Genomic DNA, 23,772 nt, shown 5'->3' on the forward strand with positions numbered 1-23,772 from the left:
TATCATTCTTGATTTCTTTTTCTGTAGGATTATCTTTTGCCGGTAAAAGTGTCTCTGATGTCTCATATGAACACAGTATTTGAATCCGTAAAATCTGATCTAGAAGGACCTGGGCCAAATTTTACTAAAACTGGTTCATTTGAAGGACCTGGAGCAATTATGTCTGTGCAAACTGTTTCACTACTCTCTTGGCTTGGAAAGTCATCTGTGGGAGGAATATCTGATGAAGTCACCGGCTGGTAAATCCCTAGCCTTTTTACTTTTTCAAGTGTTTTTTCCTTATCCAAGGGACAAACCCCTATTGCCCTAAATCCATTTACTAAGTTTTCTAGATTACTGATTGTATCCTTAAACAGTTGTGATAATAGAACAGGGAAGACACTCTGTCATCGGTTTGTATCTTGACTGACGATATCATTTTTTGAAAATCCTTGTCTAATTACTTTCACAAGATGCATAACCTCCAACGTCTACAGACTGAAGTAAGTGAGAGCTGTTTGGTGGTTATCTAACTAAAATTATCAGCATTTCTCTAGCTTTTTCTACAATTTCCAAATAACTACAGGTTCTTCAATCTTCTTCTCTATTAATATCTCATTCAACCAAGAAATATAGGCTGAAAATCTAACTTGGTCCATCCATCCTCTTGGTGAAGTTGTATATCCTGTTTCATTCATGCACCAAGCAGCTTTCCTGCCACAATATCATAAGTCTTCTGCAGAAAGCATCTGAATACGTTTACTGTAATGGTAAATTTTCTTCAATCGTTCACTTAGAAAGGTGTTTTATATACTGTATATGTGAAATATATAATTGTTTTATTTGTTCGTTATGAGGTAGCAATTAAAAAAAGACAATAGATTCTTATAAGATTGTATATTCCATGCGCGGGCAAGTAAATAGTCGTCTTTCCCGCCAATATATCCAAGTCGTCTGCAATATACAACTGAATTCTTCATTGACAAATTTCCTTCAATTATTTATTTAGGAAGGTGCTTTATATGTGAGATATAAAAATAGTAAGTCATTGGTGAAATTGTTCATAATATGAGGTAATAATAAAAATAAACTAGATAGGTACAACTTACGACAAATATTGTTTATGGGATCAGCTCTAGTTGATGTCTCTCACTAGCATGCTGCTCACTCTGTTGCTGCATTTAACACTATATCAAAAAGGCCACATAATAGCTATGTCTTTTCTATTGCAGTTATCCACATAGAAATTGGCAGGAACAAAGAAAACATATTTCCTTTCAATCAATGAAATTTTCATTTGGATATGTGAATTATTCTAGGACCAATGTATATCCATGAAATTTTCATTTGGATATGTGAATTATTCTAGGACTAATATATATACTAAAATGTTTTTTTTTTTTATTATTATTATTTATAGCATGTGGGGGGTGACACCTCTCACCATGTTTTGGTCAATCTTTTTGAAGGTTTCACCCGTTGAGTGTCAACACTCCCGAGGGTGTCCCCAGTATGAAATTTTGAAATCATATCATAACCCTTGAGCTAAAAAGATATACTTTTTTTTTTTTTTTAAATGTAACTCTCAGGGTGTCACCCCCTTTTAAGGTGTCACTCTGGGCAGAGCTCCCACCTTACTGCACCCCCGATGACTTATTTTGTATGTCTATGATTATTACAGATATGTAGATTTATACATAAAAGTATATTGGTGTTCAAATACGAAGTTTAATTTATACATTCATATAGTAAGGCAAAATTGGACCGTTTTCAAAGCCATGGTCAGGCAAAATTCTCACTTTTTTCTTGGTGAGGCAAAATTCGACAATCTTGGATTACGAACACGAAAAATTTATGTAAGTCTATATTCTTTTTCTAGTATATTTATATTGATAGGGACCACACATTGTGGTAATTTGCCCAACTGAGCATTACTGCTTGACAGAGATACAGACGTGTCAAAAATTGCCCCGCCTCTAAGATATCTTTCTTATTGCTGAAATGTGGGAATTTCTAATTCTTTGATGATTATGAAAAAACCATTTCTATAGATGAGATCTCCCTCTTTTGAAAACATGTTTGGTTTTTGGTCATGAATTATTAATATAGACTTTGTACAAAGGGTTCTAAAAAAGTGTTCAAAATTTCCTCACCCTACTATACTTTGTAAAGAAAGAATAATAAAAGGATGTGGAGTCTCTTAACCTTATTTTTACGATTATCAATAGCCAAGCAACAATCTTGGTTGGAAAAGCAAGATCCTACAAGCCGAGGTGCTCCAAAAGGGAAAGTAGCCCAGTGATGAAAATAAATAAGAGATTACCAAATAAACTATACATAAGTAATAAATAAAAAATTTAAACCATTTTTAAGATCAGTAAACGCTGAAATAGATCTGTCTTATACAAACTATAAAACGAAACCTAAGTCAACCTGTCCATCATAAAAAAGCATTTGGTGCAATTTTGAACTTCCGAAGTTGCACCGATTCAACTACTGTACCTGATTTGGAAGATCATTCCACAATCTGGTCACATCTGGGATAAAACTTCTAGAATATTGTATAGTGTTGAGCCTTATCATGGAGAAGGCACGCATTATGTGCATATCTAGGTATCATGAACTGGATGGTACAGTTTGGGAATATCTGAATGCAAAGGATGGTCAGAATTAAGAAAAACTTTGCCACATGCATATACTGTAGAGCTTACTGACTGATGGTGGCAGAGATTAATATCCATATCAGGAATAAGGAATTTAATTGACTGCAAGCTTTTATCCAACAAATTAGGATGAGAGTCAGCAGCTAAAGACCAGACAGGAGAAAAAGATTTGAAACAAGGCAGAATGTTGAGGCCCTTGGACTAATAGCATCCTGCTTTTCTAACTAGGGTTTTAGCATAGCTAATAATAATAATAATAATAATAATAATAATAATAATAATAATAATAAAAAATTCAAACATTACCAATGCTGAGATTTGGTGTTGAGAAGCCACTACCTACTTACAATTATATTTTGAGTTTTGTTAAGGTTTAACTTCTTACCCCATAATTTGCAGATAGAATAATTTTAACTATATCTCTATTAAGGAATTCAGCAACAGCAAGACTACATTCAGGAGATGTAATTGATGCAAAGAGAGTAGTATCATCTGCTTATGTAACGAGCTGGTTTTCTAGATCAAACCACATATCATGTGTTTAGTTGTATGAAAAGTAATGAGCCAATAACACTACCCTGAGGAAAACCAGATATTACATTCCTATATGGTGTTCACCAACAACTACTCTTTGCAATTTATTACTTAAAAATCCAATAATGATACTAAGAAAAGATCCACCTACTCGCAATTGTTTGAGTTTGAAAAAAAGTCATCAAAATAAACACAGTCAAAGGCAGCACCAAATTCAAGGCCAATTATACAAACTTCCTGACCATAATCAAGGGATTTCTGTAAAGACTTGGAAACTGTAAGAAGGGCATCACATGCTCCAAGCCCCTTACAAAAGCCAAACTGAAAGTAGGAAACAGATCACTATGTTCAACAAAAAGTCTTACAAAAAGATATTAAAAATATTTATTCAATATGGGAGTCATGGGAATGAGGTAATCACGAGGGGTAAAGCTATCACAAAAAACATTTACCTAAGGAGTAACATTACTGTACTAATAATCCAACAAGTGCAAAATGAACCTCATCTTGCTATCTTTTGAAAAATAACAGACAACTTAAGGGCTATGAATTCAGCATCTTTTATACAAAACAAATATATAATTTGGGTCTCCACCTCCATAACCATCAAAGTCTATCAAGAATGTTTTAATTTCACAGAACCCAAAAGCTAAACTTGTTAGTTTAGCCTCCGAAAAACCAGAATGACGATCAAGTTTCTCATTACATTGCTTACTGTCAAATGCATCAGTCAAAAGGGTTGCCTTTTTCTTTGGACACTGAGTGACAGTGCCATTAGTTTAAGTAAGGAGGAACTATTAAGTGTACACCAAAGAGTGCATATTTAAGGGTAGCCCACCATTCATGTTCCCAGGTTGTACCAGAAAGGGTTTCTTTTACAGTCAAATTGCATTCCTTTCAGTTGAAGAATAGTTATTAGCTGAGTATAGTTATTCCGATTCAAATTTAATCTGTTACCCTTCCAAAGATGACAAACCTACTGTTTCTCCAAACAAAAATGTCTACAATTATCATTGAACAAGGGTTTGTCTTTCACTCGGTATTTTAACACACAAGAAGGAATATGCCTACCAATAATGTTGACCAGATTTTCATTCAAGAGAAGAGCTCAACACTTTTATATAATAGAGACCAATTTAAATGCAAAAGATCAATAAACATGTCATTCCAAGTCTGGATTCCAATAGATAAAACACAAATAAAAGTGGTTATATCTACCACAGACTTTTATGACCTAAATCTAATGACATCCATATGTATAGTTTGACTTAGGAGAAGCAGGGTACTTAGTCCTAATATATACCACCATTTGTCTTGTCCCAAATGACATCCCATTGCCGAATTATTAGTTTCTTAAAACTTGGAATAAGCAGCTCAGACAAGTGCCTTATTCAAGAAACCAAAGCGAAGTAGCAGGAGTTTTCTGATTCTATGGAAAAGAGGCACCCGGACAAGTTGGCGTGTGGTTGTGCATTAGCCTTTGGAGACAACACTTGTGTACGTCATTTTCGTAACATTTTGAAGGGGAGACAAAAGCAAACATCCCTAGATAGGTTCCTTTTAAAAAGGACGGCAAAAAGTGAAGGTGAAAAAGAGTAAAAAAGCGAGGCAAAAAGAGCTAAGCCAGAAGATAAAAAGTAAAAATATGAAAATGAAAACAAAATTAGAATTAAGTTTAGCGTAACGTAAGATTAACATTTATTTTTAAGTGTACAGTAAGCTAATTTCATTAAGTTAAATTTAAAGTTTAAGTTATGTTACGTAGTGTTACACAAGTGTAGCGTACTGAACGTGTTGCCATCAAGTCTCTCTCCTCCCCTTTCTCTCTCCCTCCTCCTACGCACACACGGCCGTTAGCCGCTACTGTCTGTCTCGAAGGTAAGAACTCCATAATAATGTCACGTTTTATTGCAGATCATAACCAGTACATAAGTATTTGTTATTTTGTGAGCGTAGGTGGTGAATTAGAACAATTAAAAAACATGTCTTTCCACTGTAATATACTGTTTTTAGGTGTTTCTTTCAGAGGGTGGGAAAGGATTAATTTTTTTTTGGTTATTTTATATGGGAAAAATTGATCCGAGATACGAGCGAACTGACATACGAGCTCGGGTCCCGGAACGCATTAAGCTCGTATCTCAAGGTATTACTGTATTGTCATTTTGAGGCAAATAAAGAGAGAAAATTGTTATCAATTAGTACAACCACTGCTTCCAGAGGGGTACGATTAGGCAAAAGATATTTGGGGAACATCTCGACGAATGTATTTAAGATTTCTGCCATGGCCCCCTGCTTTTTTATCATATTGTGTACTATAACTAACATACTCTCGAGGACAAATTATATTAGAACTGAACTTGTTCTCTTGTAGACATTCAATTATAGGGGATAGCTCATGAATGAAAAACTTAAGTTCTTCATATATGACCCTTAAATCCTGACAATTCCATTGCAAAAAGGGAAAAAAAAATTCGTTTTTTTCAGGAAGACACCTTCCATGAAGTCTTCCCATTAGCAATTTTTGATCCATCACTATTTCCCAGTGGTTTCTTGAAAGAGGATCTTGATAAACTGGGTTTTATGTTTGTCTTTTTCTTTGTGTCCTTTTGATCTAATTGTTGAGGGGGATAGTGGATTCAACTTGAATTTCTGATTTATCTAAGTTGTTTTCCAGTTGGTCAGAAACATCAACAGACAAAACATCTCAATTATTTGATGTCATAACTTTCATAATGTTTCTTATGGAGGGGGGCGAGAGAGATGGACGTCTCTCTCTTTTTTGATTAAGAGGTGGTGAGCTAACAGGTTTTTGGCACCTTCCCCAGTACATGTGCACCAGGAAAGTTAGTTTTAAGTGGAACCTCCATCAAATCAGACAAGGACATGGCCTGAGAGAGGTTTGTACTATTATTTGTAATGCGGGACGAAGGTTGCGCAGAGATGGCCATTGACCCAGTGTTAAAACAACATGGCAAAGCCCCAGGAGGCAATATGTTTACCTCGTCATGCAGTTTTATTATTAGATAGTATATTTCTTTTTCTAGAACTACTGGTAGCACTAGGTGGGTTTGATATCTCCTGTGATCAATTTCCTCTTGATTTAATGCCATTGCATAGCTGCTTGATTTATTCAGCAGTCTTTTGGCATGTCTCACACTTATGTGTTCTAAACTAGAGTTGTTGAGGGCAGCTTCTTCCCACTTATATATCTCGCAGCTCCTATCAGTTGATTTATGATTAGAATTGCAGTTTAAACACTTGACCTCAAGTGTACACTCTCCACGGTAAGATCTGGAGCAAATGCTACAAATTTTTTCATTCTTGCAAACTTTAGATGGGTGTATAAATTTAAAACAATTAAAACATTGCAATGGATTCTACTTAAAAGGCAAACTTTAATCCATTCATTTTCCATAATATTGTGAAAAGGTACATAAGCATCCTGAAGAGTAAGGATAATTGTCAATGTTCCAGGGACTTATGTACTTCCCATACATTTATTGGACACATGGCCAGTATCTCCTCCTCTGTAAATTCACACGTGTCTTTATCAAATACTACTCCCCTTCCATAACTAAAATTTAACTGGGGTTTGACATCTAATCTAATATCATCATTACTTGTCTTTAGGTTTAATAGAATTACACACTTGTGAATGATTTGGCATGGATGAGATAACTATTTTTCTCAAAACGAGATGTATCTCCAGATGCGATGGTCCTACTTTATTTTTGAATTAATTTGCATATTTTAAAATAATTCCCTATTACCCCTTTAGATTCAGACACAAGCCACATTGGTGGTTTTGGCTTTCTCTGGCCTTTTTCAAACCAATCAGCAGGTTTGTATACATCCAATTCCTTTGTATCCTTATCACTAAGAGCACCCCTGATATGTAAGTTATTAATTCTAATATTCATAATACATACTGCATTAAATGCTTCGTCATGACAATCAATTGGGGTATGGGTCACAGTCCCGACTGCTATAATCCAGACACCTACAATCCTGACCACCGAAATCTGGACACACTTGGTTAGCGACATACCCAAAATCCTGACAGCCACTATCCCTAATTTTGGTTTTCTACCTATAGAAGTCCTGAAACAGAGGATGGATTAAGATAGGTCAATTTCGTTGGTTATCATTACGGATGCAGTTTCCATTTTGGCTATTCTTATACCAGGTGGTCAACGGAAAACAAATTGAAATCTTGGAAGACTTAATCCCTTGTCGTTCAGAACCACACAGTGTGTATGTAATTGGACCATATAATGCATAGCATATAGCAAAATGCCAAAAATGTATCAATTGAGAGAGCCTTATCTTATTCTATGTTTGGGTTCCCCCAGGTACCTCACCTTCCGGTGTATTTTGCATCTTCCAGTCTTGGATGGTCTGGGATGCATCTTAGGTATTTATCGAGCATATTCTTAAACACATCTACGCTCACTCCTGATATGTTTCTTAGATGAGCTGGCAGCGCATTAAATAGTCGCTGCATTATCGATGCTGGTGCGTAGTGGATTAATGTCCTGTGTGCCTTCCTTAGTTTTCGTGGTATATCTTTTGGCACTATTAATCTACCTCGGCTTGCTCTTTTCTGATATTTTTAGCTCCATGATGTTTTCAGTAATTCCTTCTATTTGCTTCCATGCTTGTATTATCATGTAGCATTCTCTTCTCCTTTCTAGACTGTATAGTTTTAAAAATTGCAGTCTTTCCCAGTAGTCAAGGTCCTTAACTTCTTCTATTCTAGCAGTATAGGACCTTTGTACACTCTCTATTTGTGCAATATCCTTTTGGTAGTGTGGGTACCATATCACATTGCAGTACTCGAGTGTACCACGTACATAAGTTTTGTAAAGCATAATCATGTGTTCAGCTTTTCTTGCTTTAAAGTGTCTGAATAACATTCCCATTTTTGCTTTACATTTAGCCAATAGTGTTGCTATTTGGTCGTTGCATAATATATTCCTATTTAACATTACACCAAGGTCTTTAATTGCTTCCTTGTTTGTGATTGTCTCGTTATTAGGTCCCTTGTATGCATATACCATTCCTTCTCTATTTCCATAATTTATTGATTCAAATTTATTGGAGTTAAATACCATCCTATTTATCTCTGCCCATTCATATACTTTGTTTAGATCTCTTTGTAATGAGTTCCTATCTTCATCACGAGAGAGAGAGAGAGAGAGAGAGAGAGAGAGAGAGAGAGAGCTTATTATAGAAGAAGAGCATTATATTTCAAACTTAAGGTCATTGCAAATGATTCCAGTATACTGATAGCTAAAGCTATGTAGATAGGAAGTAACTAAGAGATCTAAAAAATATCAACCCTTCTCTTACAAGAACAGGATTAGTCTGACGGGATCAGATAATCCGTAGATGTTAAGCTGGTCAGATTGCTTTCTCATACTGTCTCTTCATTTAAGGGTCGTTAAGGTACAAACTCAGAAGTCCGATTTTTTTTTTTTGTCCATACAAAACATTCAGATGAGAACGTCTCTCAACTGACACTGGTGTGCGTCAACTATAACAGCGGTGTACCTGAGGGCAGATCAGGGTAGCATTTTTGTTAGCAAGCACCATGGACAGTCAAAATACCCCCAGGGATCGAGAGAGGATTTTCAGCGGTTCAGGTATTTTTCGGCAGAAAAAGAGAATGGAGGTTCTTAGGTTAATGTTTCTAAAAGGACTATTCCTGCAACTAATGAGAGAGAGAGAGAGAGAGAGAGAGAGAGAGAGAGAGAGAGAGAGAGAGAGAACAGTTGTTGGTAAAGGCAAAAAGAAAATAAAGTGGTAATTGCCTTCTTTGTAGCATACATGGAAACTTGATAAGGAAAACACGCCCTTATAAATGTTTATTTCAAGATTTGATTGACGTCGCTGATGGAAATGAAATTCAACTGAACCCACAAATTATTATATCAGATTTGGATGCAATCCAAGCTTCTAAAAGCGGATTCCTTAGCGTCAACAACAAACTCAGTTTTTTATTATATAGGTCAGTGTAAATGGCAAAGAATTCAGGCAACTGGATTATCAATTTGATACAACAATGATGAAAACTTTGATTTAATGATTCAAAATTATTTGCTTGGCATTTCTGCCGTCAAATGAAATTACGGAAGCTTTTGAAGCTTTAAAATCACTTTTGTCATGTGGTTAGCAAGTAACTACGTTTACTTAATTACCCCCTCCAAATCATACCTCCCGGTAGTTTAAAACTGGTTTCAGGCTACCGGAGGTAACTTGAAACCGGTTTCAAACTAACCCCGTGGGTAATTTGAAACCGGTTTTAAGCTACCCCCCCCCCCTGGTTTCAAGCTACCCTCCTGGTTTTTGCGCTGTATGTCATCATTTATAAATATTAATCAATTGCTTTTGATCAGGACCACCACAAAATTATTAGGTTACATATATATACATGTAAAATTTCATATATTGGTATAATTTATTGATGCTATGTCTTTATCCGTTTATTGTTTTGCTCTTCTTTGCGATTATTAAACTAGTACAGTGATGAAAGTTCCAAAACGAACTTAAGACATATTTAGTGTGTAAATTTGCATGTGGTATAATACAAGGTCTATAGACAGACATTGGTATAATACTAATGCACACAAGTCCAGCGTTCCTTAATTCATTGGGATGATCACAAAGAGGACGAGAGTTACAATGAGGATTTCTCGACCTTGGACCGCAAATCAAACGCCCGTAGTTATTTTTTATTTGATTATCTTGTACGTGGTAGTAAGCAACTGCTCTCTGGTGTGTTGGGATGCAAACAAATCCAGGTTAACCCGATCACAGCATCACTTGTCCAAAGAGTTGTCAGAGTGGCTGCTGAACGGAAATCGGACAACCTCGATATCATTGATTACACAGTGAACGCCAAATATACCCACAAGAGGCTTCAAATATACCCACAAGAGGCTTCGGAAAACGAAAAAGACAATCTTAGAAAACTATACTCTGTTAAATTTACGAAGGCCGAGGTGTATCTAAAGATAAAAACACACGGGGCCATATTTTCGACTTCGTAGTATACCTTCTCACCTCACTATATTCCTGTAGTAATCTCCTTTGGGAATCGACCACCTATTTCAAAAAAGATTCTTTTCCAAAGGCCAGAGCCGAAATGTTTTTTCGTTTTCTTTTGTCATATTGTATCTTACAATAGTTACTTCATTATTTTTGTTGGCAGATCAACATGCTCAATATATTTTCTTGTTATCAGTTTGCTTTTAAAATTTTTCTAATGATACAATACCCATTTGCCTTTTTGTTATCTTTGTATTTTATCTTTATATCCTTCCTTTATTTAATTTTCCTTATTTGTTTCCCTTCCCAGTAGGATTGAAACTTGGCTGATAATAATAATAATAATAATAATAATAATAATAATAATTATGGAGAATGCAAACAATTTCATACATCTAGCTTATAATTTGAAATTAGTCTTTCGACATACACCAGAACTTCTATATCGATATAGATGAAAACATATAAGTTTAAAAAAAATCATCATCAGAGGACTGAAGACTTCTTACTCAAGATCAACATATTTATCGATTACCACATTTTGCTTTTCATCCTCCTCCTGTAATTTTTCGGCCAAGTGTTTTACGGTATTCGCCAAATTTGCTTTTGTCACCGAATGCAGTGCTTCTTTTTTTTTGATACATAGGTCGTCACTTCTGCCAGATTATATCAGCAAAAGTATGGAGGAAGACGAAAAACTTATTTGACCAATTTCAACTGCAATTTTAGCAATCACGTAAGCGTATCAATATTCAGGGATGGCAAGAAGAGATAAGATACGGAATGACGTAATTAGGGGTACCACAGGAGTTAGAGAACTATCAGATAACATCCAAGAAAGTAGACTGAGGTGGTATGGTCATGTCATGAGAAGAGATGAACAGTATATTGGGAGGAGAGTGATGGAAATGGAGGTACATGGAACGAGAAGGAGAGGGAGACCAAAGCGAAGGTGGATGGACTATATCAAGGATGACCTTCGATCAAAGGGATTAACCGTTGATGAAGTGTGGGACAGAGGTAGATGGAGAAAGCTGGCCAGAAACATAGACCCCACATAAAAGAAGGAAAAGATGCAGACAAAGAAGAAAAAGAAGAAGACATTTTAATATATTCTCTTAGTGATACACTTTTCTGATGAGCCATTATTCTATTTGTGCCTTGTTATTTGATGCTGTTGCAGGTTTATATAATTTTGCTTTATAAGATGCGTTACCATTGCAATTATGGAAGATCGTAATATATTCGGTAGCAACTGTTTACGGAACCATTGTTCAAATTTACGTTGCTGTTCATTTGACTGCGATAGTAGTTTTTCCTAAATTGGTGTCTTCTGCTGTGCGAAAAATTTGCTTTAGAAGCATCAGTAACAGGACCTCCTTTCTGTTTTTCTGAAGCAAAATATTCCGAAAAAATTATAAACAATCTCTCGTGCTTGAAGAGTAAATAACCTACATTGGCTCTGTATGGGGATGGGTGACTTTCCATTCTGTCTGACAAAAAATTTATGATGCTTTTGAGTGTCTCCTTTAATTGGCTATAATCTTTGAGGCATCTCTGTTATACCGTTTGTAATTCTCTCTCTCTCTCTCTCTCTCTCTCTCTCTCTCTCTCTCTCTCTCTCTCTCTCTCTCTCTCTCCTACATCTGGGTGTGGAACTCAACCAGCAAGCTACTTTCGTCGCAGGAGGTTCCCGACAGTACCTGCCGGCAAGGGATACTTTCTGACGAAAGTCTATTAATGAATGTCCATCGCTGACCTAAGAAACTATATCGGAAAAATGTCAATTTTGTGTCACATTTCTTTATAGTACGATGAATAATGTTACAAAAGTAAAACATTTAGAAGTTGAGTTTTTGTATGATTAAAGTTTGACATTTAAAGTATTCATTATAACCATCAAATGGCATCCTTTACTCTATTTCGAAACAAAATGTTGGAATTATGGCAAGGTGTGTTTTTGTCTTTAAGTATATCTCAATCTTCTTCCTAAATTTGAAAGAGTATAGAGACAAATTACACATCTCGTTGTGGATTTTTTTTTGACAATTTCTCCACGCATATTGCTGCCTGAAGCTCATGCACCTGAAGCACATGAATTGAATCTATTTGAGATGATAAAAGAAAAAAATTATCAACAATCACACGAGCAATACAATAATTCTTTACTGGCCGTTATCACAAAAACTTGAATGACAGTCTATGGCTTCTAACGTGTCATATAATTCACTAATAGGCCTTAACAATATTTTGTCTTAAATACGAAAATAAATTCTTATTCTACGAATGTGAAGTCGGCAATAAATGCATGATGCACATGTGCACTGTCATATAAAATATTTCCTATTCCGATGAGGGGGGTAACTTGAAAACAGAGTGGGTAGCTTGAAACCGGTTTCAAAGTACCCCCCCCCCGGTAATCTGAAGCCAGTTTCAAGTTACCCGGGGGGGGGGGGAGCTTGAAACTGGGGGTAACTTGAAACCTTTACACCGGTGTTATCCATGGCCTATCATTATTTTCTCCTATTACATGTTTAGTACATGACTCCTTGCAATTAATAATTTCACTAACGCAAAATAAAGAAAAAAGCCTGGTATTGGGGTGGGAAAAAGTTATTGGAAGAGCTTATATATATATATATATATATATATATATATATATATATATATATATATATATATATATATATATATATATCTATATATATATACATATATATATATATATATATATATATATATATATATACATATATATATATATACATATATATAGATATATAAATATATATATATATATATATATGTATATATACATATATATAGATACATATATATATATATATAGATACATATATATATATATATATATATATATATATATATATATATGTATCTATATATATATATATATATTTATATATATATACATATATATATATTTATATATATATATATCTATGCATATATATATATATATATATATATATATATATATAAATATGAATTAGGGAAATATTACTAATAGAGTTAAGACAGCAAGCTGAAAGTTGTTTAAATTAGGAGGAAGCAGGAGTTATATTGAGAGCTAGAAATAGCTTCAAGAGAGAAATTTAGAATCAAACTGAGGAAAGATTATTCCTAAGTTTGAGAGCTCTCTTGCCCGTCACAAGGCTTCAACAAGGAAATTATATTCCATATTAAAGCCAAGTGACTATGTCACTACATTCTCTCATTAAAAGGGTCTTTCATAACTAAAGAAAGTTTATTGTATACCTCTTCAAACTCACCCCCTAAATCAACAGTGCAAATTACCCTTTACAAGTTACATCAACAATCTGATGAAATTGCAAACTTTACCGACCGTTTCTTGTTTTGCAATCATAATAAAGCTTGAGACCACTGCTGAATGTTTCGAGACAAAATAAGTTTACTGTCTTGACTTGATTCTAAATAGAAACTCATTTCACAGTACTGTATTAGCAGCTATAAGGAAGGGGGAATGGATGTTCTCCATCACTTTGACACATCTATTTTTCATGTCCCCACTCAACAGGATTCAAGAAATTCCTTTAATTTATACAAGAGAAGATTTTCTAGTTGCCAGGTTTCTACAAGGTTCACATCTCATGGTGATAAAAGTCTTCTTTATCTATAATAGTAGTTCTTAACCTTACTAGAGGAATAAAATCCAGCAAGTTATCCATGCATTCATTGAATCTTCAAAATTAAAAAAATATATATCAAGTAAGTCATATGTGGTAAATTCCCCAAAGCTTAAATTTCTCCAAAACATACATATCTGAGTGAATACACCAAACTCCAAGGGTTCGATCAAATCCAGCTTAAAAACCAATGATACATATGAATGATTGCAACAGAATTCATCCCTACAGGTCTGTTCTATTGGGCTGGCTGAGAATGAAGCCTTTGCAATTTCAACTAGATTTTTGTTGGGATAGAATGAACGATACAAAGTTCTTAATTCCTCCATGTTAGGATATTTCTCTGGCTGTTTAAATTATATAAAACCTTGATTAATCAATGCTATTTCCAAGGTAGCTATGGTGAAACTATGGATCATCATTTGGCAAGACAGCGGAATAATCATTTTGACGTTGTACATATATTGCCTCAAGGTAAACCTAGCGATGGGGAAGGTTACTGGTGCATTCACGAAAAACACATTGGTTTTAGCCTACATAAGGAACCAAGGGGGCATCAGGTCAGAATTCCAGTTTCTTTTAGCATAGGATTTGCTGCAATGGGTAGAGATGATAGGTATCTACCCAACTCTTCAATTAATCTCAGGATATTGATTATTTTTGCCAACTAGCAATGAAGGAAACACTTAGTTCTTTCCAGTGTGTTGTCTCTTCACCTGCTAGTTTGTCAGGAAATATGGAAGTTGTGGGTTAAACTAAATACAGACACGTTTACTCTCCATATATCAAATTATATTGTTTATATCTAGAAAAATGGCATAAGGTATGCCGATCAACACTCCCTATGACAGCCTATATGAATTGCATTTTGGATAATAGATAGTTCTACTAAACTTAGGCGACATACCTGAGATAGTGTACTATATCCAGACACAATGTAAATACTGGCTCTTTGAATCAAATATGCTGACTTGGCAGGATTAGCAGGGCCTAGACCATGGGAGTCATATGGCCACTCACGCTAAATACTGCAGGTTGATGCCTTGTTGTTACAAATGGGTGTAATCTTGTTTTCTATTTTCAGGTTGGGAAACTCTTGTTTCAAAGGTATTATCATCATGAATTCCAGGTATGGTTCCATGAATCCAATTCAACTTTAGAAAATATTAGTGTGCATATCAAACTCATACCTGATGTATATCTCTCTCCTGAAACGATGTGGATCCCCCGTCTTGAACTCTGGTATCATTACTTAATACCACCATGTAATCATCTGTAGAGGACCAGAAAAGATTTCTAAGTTATACATAATTAAAAGTCTGAACAGAGCCAGAAATGAGGTGTGCTTGTCAGGGAGCATTTGCTTACACATTTCATTTTATTTTAAGATTAAAGAATACAATGTATGAAAAGAAGTTACAAGATTCCCTGAGGTAGTTTGCCAGTGCCTATAATGTTAAGATACAACCTGCTGTTTATTTGGATATCATCATCAATATACACTATGGAATTTACTTTAAAATACAGCAAAATACCATTAATATTAGAAATTTTAAAGTAATCTATATTTTTCCTAGCTACACGAACCTGAGTCTTTTAATAGGAATATGCTTTTAGCATAGGTGGAGCTTGGCTGTTAGGATTTATAATGAAATTAAGTATTGGTAGTTAATAGCAAGTGGCAGGGAAGGCCTCATAGCCATCACACCAAATAGCCATTTTGACCTAAAACCTAAGACTTGTAGGCTGGTTCATGGCGGGAAGTGTAAATTCCGGTTTGTATAGTTAAGACAAATACAAATTACCTAGAAAGTTTGTGATTTGCTACTACACGGATGCAAACCCTCGTCCTTTAATACGAGACTTATCCTTAGGAGGGGGCAAGTTCTTATAAGCAACAGGCTTGTTTACTTTCCCAGGAATGTCCAAGGACTTTGGTCCTGTGTTGGAGCAAAATTGGAGACTCTCATCAACCTCCTATTGACCTGGACTCTTATCAACATCCTAATGACCTGGACATGTAGAAGAGGCAAGTGTTAGGCATGGTCGTATGATAACATGGCTGAACTGAAGGTCCTGGCTACAAACTCCTGAACCAAGGCGACAGAGATCTTCTATCCTTCAGAATGACTAGCAACACTCGAAAAGATAAAATATATGCCGTTTCGTAGTTGATTTACCCGGGTCACCACTGGCCAGTAAAATCATTTTTGTTCTCCAGCTTTGAATAGTCCTAAGAAGAGATTAACCAAGCGAATGCATCCAACCTGTGGTCCAGTCAGGATGTTGCCTGGAGGTTCACAATGGAAGCAGCTTCCATGAAGGCAGACTCAGGAGCTGAGATGATAGTAGGCAGGGAGTTAGGGTCATAGCTGCAGCAACAATATATCGAGGGGAAGGACTGGCTTCCAGGGTTGCATAAAATCTTTTCTGCCAAGAGAATGCTTGTGGCAGAATTTTGTTAGAATGGCTTGTTCTGAGAGAAGTACTTAACCCAGAATGTTTGTGCAACTGCATTCTCAATAGCTTTGGGAGTCACTTCAGTCCAGGGAAACTGAAAATAAGTGGAAGCTTCTCCTAAGCTATTCATTTGCCTGATAATGGCAATGACTTTTAAGGTTCTTTCATATAGGGTTTCCTGTTTCTGCTGGAACAGTCCCTGAGTCCTGAGCAGCTTAATCTGTATCTTGGCTCGTTTCCTGAAATTAGTATGGGGAGGTTTGATTTCCTTCCTGGTTCTAATACAGAACCTGGACTGTACTTCATAGAAGAGGAGGCCACAGCCAAGAGACTCTCTTCCTTAACCACCTTTGAAGTGCCCTAATTGAAGACCTGTACTGCTGAAAAGTACACATGTTAATTCAGGATGCCTTGTGGACTTTCTGAGGTTGAGAAACTACTTCTGTCATGTTGAGGATAGTAGAAATTGGGTGTTTGCTTGCCAACGTGAGTTCTCTCAAGCAGGTAGGCACTTATGACTAAAGAAAAAGTGTATTCCTGCACTTTTGTCTTTCCCAATGATGGGCGAGCTCAGGTAAGTGCTTGCAGTTAGGGGTGCTCACATGCCCGCTATGGCATGCATGGTCAGAAGCATGTCCTTCTACTCTTATAAGCAGTCTTATAGGTAAGTTCTCAAACATGAGCACACTTATGCACACAATGATGTGCTTGGACCGGTGCAAATGCTTTTTTGGGAGAGCATGAATGTCCACAATTACTATTGCTTCTAAGTGAGTGCTGCATATAAGATAAGAACTCCTGAGTGCACAGGAGTATATGAATGCCCAGGAGAGTACTCCTCAACAGTGGGAGCGGAATTATGAGTTTGCTCATCGGAGGGCCCTGGTGAATCGATGAGCGAGTTGCCAAGAGATTTGAGTAACTGTACCCTAGAACTCTTAGGAATAGGAGAGAGTCTTCTATTTGAGAGGTGCTCACATTTTTGTGAGCATGTGTATGCACAGTGGTACACTTGAGCAAGAATCTCAACTTCAAACCAGCTCATCTTTTAATGAGCCATTTCTAGCATGTGTACAATGGGACTAAGGATTTACCCCTTTAATAGAATTCTTCTTTAAAAGAATGGTTGCACTGTGGAGTGAGCGCATTACAGCTCCTCTTCCGAGGAGTGGGTGCACGCCCTGGACTCAGAAACCTCTTTATAAGCAAGCTCTTCCTCAGATGAGTGGGTTCCGTGGTGTGCATAAGTACCTTAATGTGCACACGAAATTGAGTCTCAACCTTAAATAGATTTCTTCTTCAGAATAATGGGAACACTCAAATATGTGCATGTACCTTGGTGTAAGTGCTCTTCAGGGTGTGTAGTGTGTGTATGAGGGTGACGATCCACACATGGAGGTGCAGATGTTTGTATGGAGAAATTCTTGTAATAAACAATTATTGAGCTAACATGGACCATTCACTAGGGAAATACCTTCCGTGATTCTACTTACCCTCAGATAAAGAGGATGACAATAATTGGAATAAAATATACTAACTGGCTACCCAACAAGTTGCTAAAGAAGTACGTATGATGAATTTTACAATCTGTAGCATCAGTTCTGATGCCTACTGTTAATGCAAGCGATGAGAATAGTCAAAGGTTCCTCTTCCACTGTATTGTGTAATGGAAGAGCAGAAATGATGCACATGGCAGAAGTTCTGTGACCTGAAAGTTACTGAAGAACGTGAATTGTCAAATTGCGTAGCGCCGAGAAAAGCCAGTGAACATCTAAACCTCATACCAGAAAGTAAAAGCTAAGAACGAACTAGGTGTCAAACTTACTTGGATTGGTGTCTGATCTTGGTACAAAGTGCCTTCCCTAGTATGTACAACTTCTCCTGGTACGCCAAGTGAACCTTTTAATGAGGGCAGTGTATATGGTACGATACCTACTATGGTCGCAAAGCATCATCTACCAATGTCTGTTCCAGAAGGAATGACTTTCATTACAGTTTTCCCCTCTCTTCCTGAAAACAAGAGAACACTGGTAGCCAGTATATCAGCACATGTAACGTATACCGATATTTATTTCTGGGAAGGTGTGTTCCGGGCACTGTATGTATCTCTCCCTTCGCGAACCGTTTCGGGAACTTAGAATTATAAAGTTCCTAGATTTACTAAAAGGAGAATGGGCACTCTCAGAAGGCGAGCGTAGATGTGAATATTCTTAATGTAGGAGTGAGGGTGAGCAAAAACATGTGAGGGTTCTTCCTGTAGGAGTAAAGGTCAGTGAGACTGTGAGGGTTATCCCTTAGGAGTGAGGGCAAGCGAGAACATGTGAGGGTTTTTCCCGTAGGAGTGAGGGTGAGCAGACGAGGACACATTCCTATAGGAATGAGCGGGTAAAATTATGGGACAACATTTCTAATAGCAAAGACCACTTTTCCTACGAGACTAGAGTGCTTTCAATGAATTTGACCTTTATTTCCGGTGCAATTAAGCCTTTCTGCCTATATGGCCGGCCCCCTTTCCGGACGAACATAGGTGGGAACCTGGGACTTTGGGTTTGTGAAAATAAGGCAAAACGTGATTATTCGGGATTTGTAAAAGGCTACAGAACCTAACAAACCCACCTAACCTATCCTAGTAGCTCCCAGATCACAGACCTAGCCAGAGGGCAAGGCCCCCAGGACCCCCCTACCAAGGTCATAAACTTTCCCAAGTCCCAGACCCCACAGACCTAGCCTTGGGGGGGGGGGGCAAGCCTCCTGGACCCCCTTCCCAGGTCACAGACCTGGCCGGGGAACAAGCCCCAGGACCCCCCTTCCCAGGTCACGAACCTTCCCAGGTCACAGACCTAGCCGGGGAGCAAGCTCCCGCACCTCCCTTCCCAGGTCACAAACCTTCCAAGGTCACAGGCCTAGACGGCCCCCGAGACTCCCCTTCCCAGGTCACACACTAAAAGTAAGTCACAAATAAATCCTTACATTATGATAAAGTAAATCACAAATAAATCCTCACATTATAATAAAGTATAGTTCTTACCAGAATCACACTTGGGATCCTTTAACCTTTGAGGGTTTACACAATGAGGTTTAAAAAAATTATTCACTACATCAGGAGTACTGTGACACTCATCGTGAAACTTGGCTATTTTTTCGTAGATTCATTATGCGTCCCATAGAATAATGTACAGAGAAGAAAAGGCTAGTTTTACCATTAGTTATTGATTTTTCAGTAAATTTTCCCCACCCAAAACCCCCAGTTCCCACTGGGTGGCCCCCATTACCACAGGATATATTAGGATATATCATATTAACTAATTATTTGCAATGGAAATAAAGGTTATTTTCGAAGAACACGGTGGTTTTCTACATATAACCCCATTTCGTTATTATTAAGTTTTTCCCATGTTGTTCTATAATAATACCAATGAGTGCTCAAGGGTGACTAAACAGTTGAGGGAAAACTAAAGGCAATTGTCTTCTGCACTTGATCAAGTATGAGCGTGTACACGCACAGAAGAAAAACCGTGAGCGCTTGCAAGCAATCGAGGGCATGCTCCCATAGGAGATCGTCAATAGTGGACACAGTATATGAACAGATGAGGGCAAGGGACTCACGGACACATAGTAGCACTCTATCGTAATTGTTGAACGAACAGGTAAGGGTACGCTCCTTGAGGACGGCATGCACTTGGGTAACACTGTCTCTTCTATGGGGAGAGAAATGGTAAGAGTCACACAAATGCAACTCCTATCTATTAGTATGTAGGACTTAGTCTATAAATGGGGAGAAAGATGGAGCCCTTTTATCCTGACCAGCAATGTGCGATGAGACGAAGAAGCACTCTTTAAGTGTCCTCTGCGTAGTCTTGTCATCTCTCAGGGTTGTCTTATTCTTTGTATTTGGAAAAAGTAGTCACAAGGACTCGTAGAGAAGCACTATTTCTCCCATGGGGAAAGAAATACTGTAGTAGGATTCCCCAATATGCAAGCCCTATTGATTGGTCTTCTAAGACTTAGTCTACAAATGGGAAATGAATGGCAAAGTCTTTCCATTCTGATCGGCAGCTAGTGAAGAGATGAAGTTAAGGAGCTTCCTGGCAGATGGCGACAACACCGAGGAAACAGATCTTAGGAAATCTATGAAGAGACAGTACTACCATGAGATACATCACTAATGCCTTCCGGACACAGGGAGAATCTGAAAAAAAGAAGGGTGGGACTCCTTCCCTTCAAAACATCAGCAGCAGACACCACATCAGGAACGCTGTTAAAAAAGAACAAGAAAGTGTTTAAAGTATCGGCAGGTTATAAAGATACCTATCAGTCAGCTACTGTTATCAGGCAAACTGCAAAATCTTTCTACTCTATCAATATCCCACACTCACAATAAACTGCCAACAATTATCGAAAAGAAAAGACAAAATATTAAAACAGCCAGTTGATGGCTGCACTCTCTGGTGGCTGAAAACAGGGTGGTTACTTAGTGTGTTGGTGGGGAAGGGGTGAGAATTCTCTGGCACCCAACAGTAGAGTAATTAGACTGCTGACAACTCAGTATAAATCTCAACAGCCAAGTTCCAGCTATGCTGAAAGCATACTTGCATTAAAGGACGAGGTTATGTATCCACGTAGGAACAAAAAATTATTAAAGTGGAAAACTACAGGAATACTGTACTATAATAATAAAGGTCACCCGACAGCTAAAACTTTCCAAAAATATAAATAAATAAATTATCAAAATGGTAGAAAATCACATGCAGCCAGGATATTCCCTGACATGAAAACACATTGCAAATTTTACATAAAATTAAGGAACATTATGACTGCTTTAGCATCTATATTCCGAGATATAACTGTTTCGGAAACATTTTAGAGTTTTATTGTTAAATAACAATATGATTATACAAATGTACAGGAATCTTATAACTTTTATGTTAAAACAAGGATACAGATTTCTAAAGTTCTGAGCCTTAGTTTACAACCAAAACACACAAGGGAAGTCTGCTAATATTTCTTATGACCATCATAATTTTGGGAGTACTGTAAAAGGAAAAGCAGACTTGATCTGTGCTTCTTATTTCACTTTGTTCTTAGATGATAGCACATCACTGCAGAAAGTGTTTATATTTTCATTATTTCATTTCATGACATGAAATACATCAAAATATTAAACATATCATGAAAGATTGTTGGATTGCATATGGAAGGAAGGTCTTATCCATGACTCATAACTTGTCTATTTTGAATTCTATTGAAACCCAATACGAATTTCCTTAGATATCTTTTAAGGGAAAAAAAAAAAACCTGACCGACAGGCAAGCACATGAAAACAAATAACCTCCTTCCAACTTTGCTAGCATAAATGGTGATATGGTTCTAATATAAAAGAAAGTAATGCAAACGTTTTGTAAAAACTTAGAAATGTTTCAGTAAAAACTTGTGAATTTTACTGTATGGTACATAGTCTACATCGAAACAAATTTGTTACAAACAAAATAATTACAATACTATTAACATACTTTCCAACTGAATGTGTATTGGTGCAAGCTGTGAGAGTGGAAGTGAAGTTATACTGCCATCTTCTTCAATCGAAACAGCATGGCTTACACTGTTGTCCTCTATTTCTTGTATATACTCAACTGACTCGCATGTCTCTTCTGCTGTGCCCACTACTTTTGATTTACTATTTTCAGACTCCTCCAGATCATCACTCTGACTGATGCTGCTGTAGCTGGCTGTGTGTTCTGCCAACCATTGTGTAACAGGCACACCTTTTTATGACAGTCACCAAAGGTTAACGAGAAATAAATTTAAAACAATATGATAATAAAAAAAACCCATCGAAACATGGCATAAAATAACAATAAACCCCTATCCTAAATTTCTTATAAATTATTCACATGAAATTACATTCATCAAAGTAATTTACTATGTAACAAAAATATAGTCAAGTAAATTTAAGTCTTACAATATGTAAAATGAAACATGTCACATATTGAGAGTTGTTACCTGGAAGTCTTGCTGTAATTTTAGTAGAAAGTCGAGGATTCGGCTCTGTTACAAGTACAGGAAAAAGAGAAGGAAAAAGTTTTGGTTAATACAGATAAACTTCTCTATTTGTAATAAATATCATGCATAATTATATTTTCTGAAAATAGAAACCACCGTACAATTAATATAACTTAAAGAGGTAATTTTGTTTGTCCATGAAATGCACCCAGACAAACTGTCTCTGAAGGAAGAAAATTACGTCTCTGAATACACATCTATGGCTGTAACTGGATACAGTCCAAAATCTTTGAAATGTACCTCCTACAAGCATCGTGATTGGCAGTTACTTACAAATGGTCTTTGCTCTGCCATGGCTCACTTCACTCGTAAATAAACATTACCACATTGCCCCTCTATTCCGGTAAGTGGTACATCGATGTGTTGTGCACACCAGCTACATAGATAACTATTAAAGCATCATACTTATCTATTATCTGTTTTATCATTATGATTATTACTGATATGTTTACATGAATCAGCTTTGAAAAGGTGCTGGCCAATCACAATGGTTGTGGTTGAATCATGTTAAAGAGTGGAATGTGTTATGATCCAGTTTACAAACCTGTTCTAAGCGCAGTAAACCTTTGACAACTAATACGCGGGACACAATGCACGGAGATTAAGTGATAACGTTTATTATTAAAATATGTTTTACTTGAAATTCTAAAAATAACTGAATTTGTTTAATTTTACAAAGCCATAGACTATATCGCTGAAGTTCCATTTAAGTGATGAGGATTCGAGCAGTCAAATCTTCAGACTGCTGAAATGAGGTACCCAGTCGTTACTGGTGTAAGATATACTGTAGAAACTGCAACCCATGTGTTTACTGTTGCGGGCTGCTTGAAAGAAAGCCAGGCCACCTACAGCAATAGTATGAAAATAGATACGTTTCTTGAATATCTCTCTAGGTGTATATCCAACTACTATGATAATCACTTATAAGGCAAGATAACTTTCACAGATATAATTAGATAAACCTGGAAGACTACATCATAATGATGTTATAAAGGAGAATGAATGGTAGAGCAAAAGAAAGATTAGGAATGCTCTACCTTCACATCTTCAACTGAAAGGAACCCTTGCCTTATTATTATCCTCATTACTATTACTACTACTACTAACTACACTACGACCCTAGTTGTAAAAGCAGGATGCTACATGCCCAGGGAAAAACAGCCTAGTGAGGACAGGAAATAAATAAAGTATAAAAGAAATAATGAACAAAGAATTCAAAATATCTTAAGATTAGCAACGGCGTTAAAATAGATGTCATATATATAAACTATAAAACGAGATCTAAGCCAGTCTGCTCAGTATAAAACATTCGCTGCAAGTTTGAACTTTTGAAATTCCACCGATTCAACTATCTGATTAGG

The 23,772-nt window shown here is 36.6% G+C and overlaps 1 protein-coding gene across 2 annotated transcripts in view; it reads right to left on the minus strand.

Annotated features, from left to right (window-relative positions):
* The window catches only part of LOC137645733 (zinc finger protein ZFP2-like), a 480,606-nt gene that overhangs the window by 30,175 nt on the left and 426,659 nt on the right, over nt 1-23,772 (minus strand). For both annotated transcript variants that reach the window (XM_068378620.1, XM_068378621.1), the window contains exons 13-15: nt 22,352-22,396; nt 21,862-22,113; nt 15,082-15,164 (exon numbers count right to left, since the gene is read on the minus strand). In XM_068378620.1, coding sequence (XP_068234721.1) covers nt 15,082-15,164; nt 21,862-22,113; nt 22,352-22,396 — 380 coding nt within the window. The remainder of the gene's footprint in view (nt 1-15,081; nt 15,165-21,861; nt 22,114-22,351; nt 22,397-23,772) is intronic.

This window comes from Palaemon carinicauda, chromosome 8 (genome assembly GCF_036898095.1).
Source record: "Palaemon carinicauda isolate YSFRI2023 chromosome 8, ASM3689809v2, whole genome shotgun sequence".
NCBI classification, from domain to species: Eukaryota; Metazoa; Arthropoda; class Malacostraca; order Decapoda; family Palaemonidae; genus Palaemon; species Palaemon carinicauda.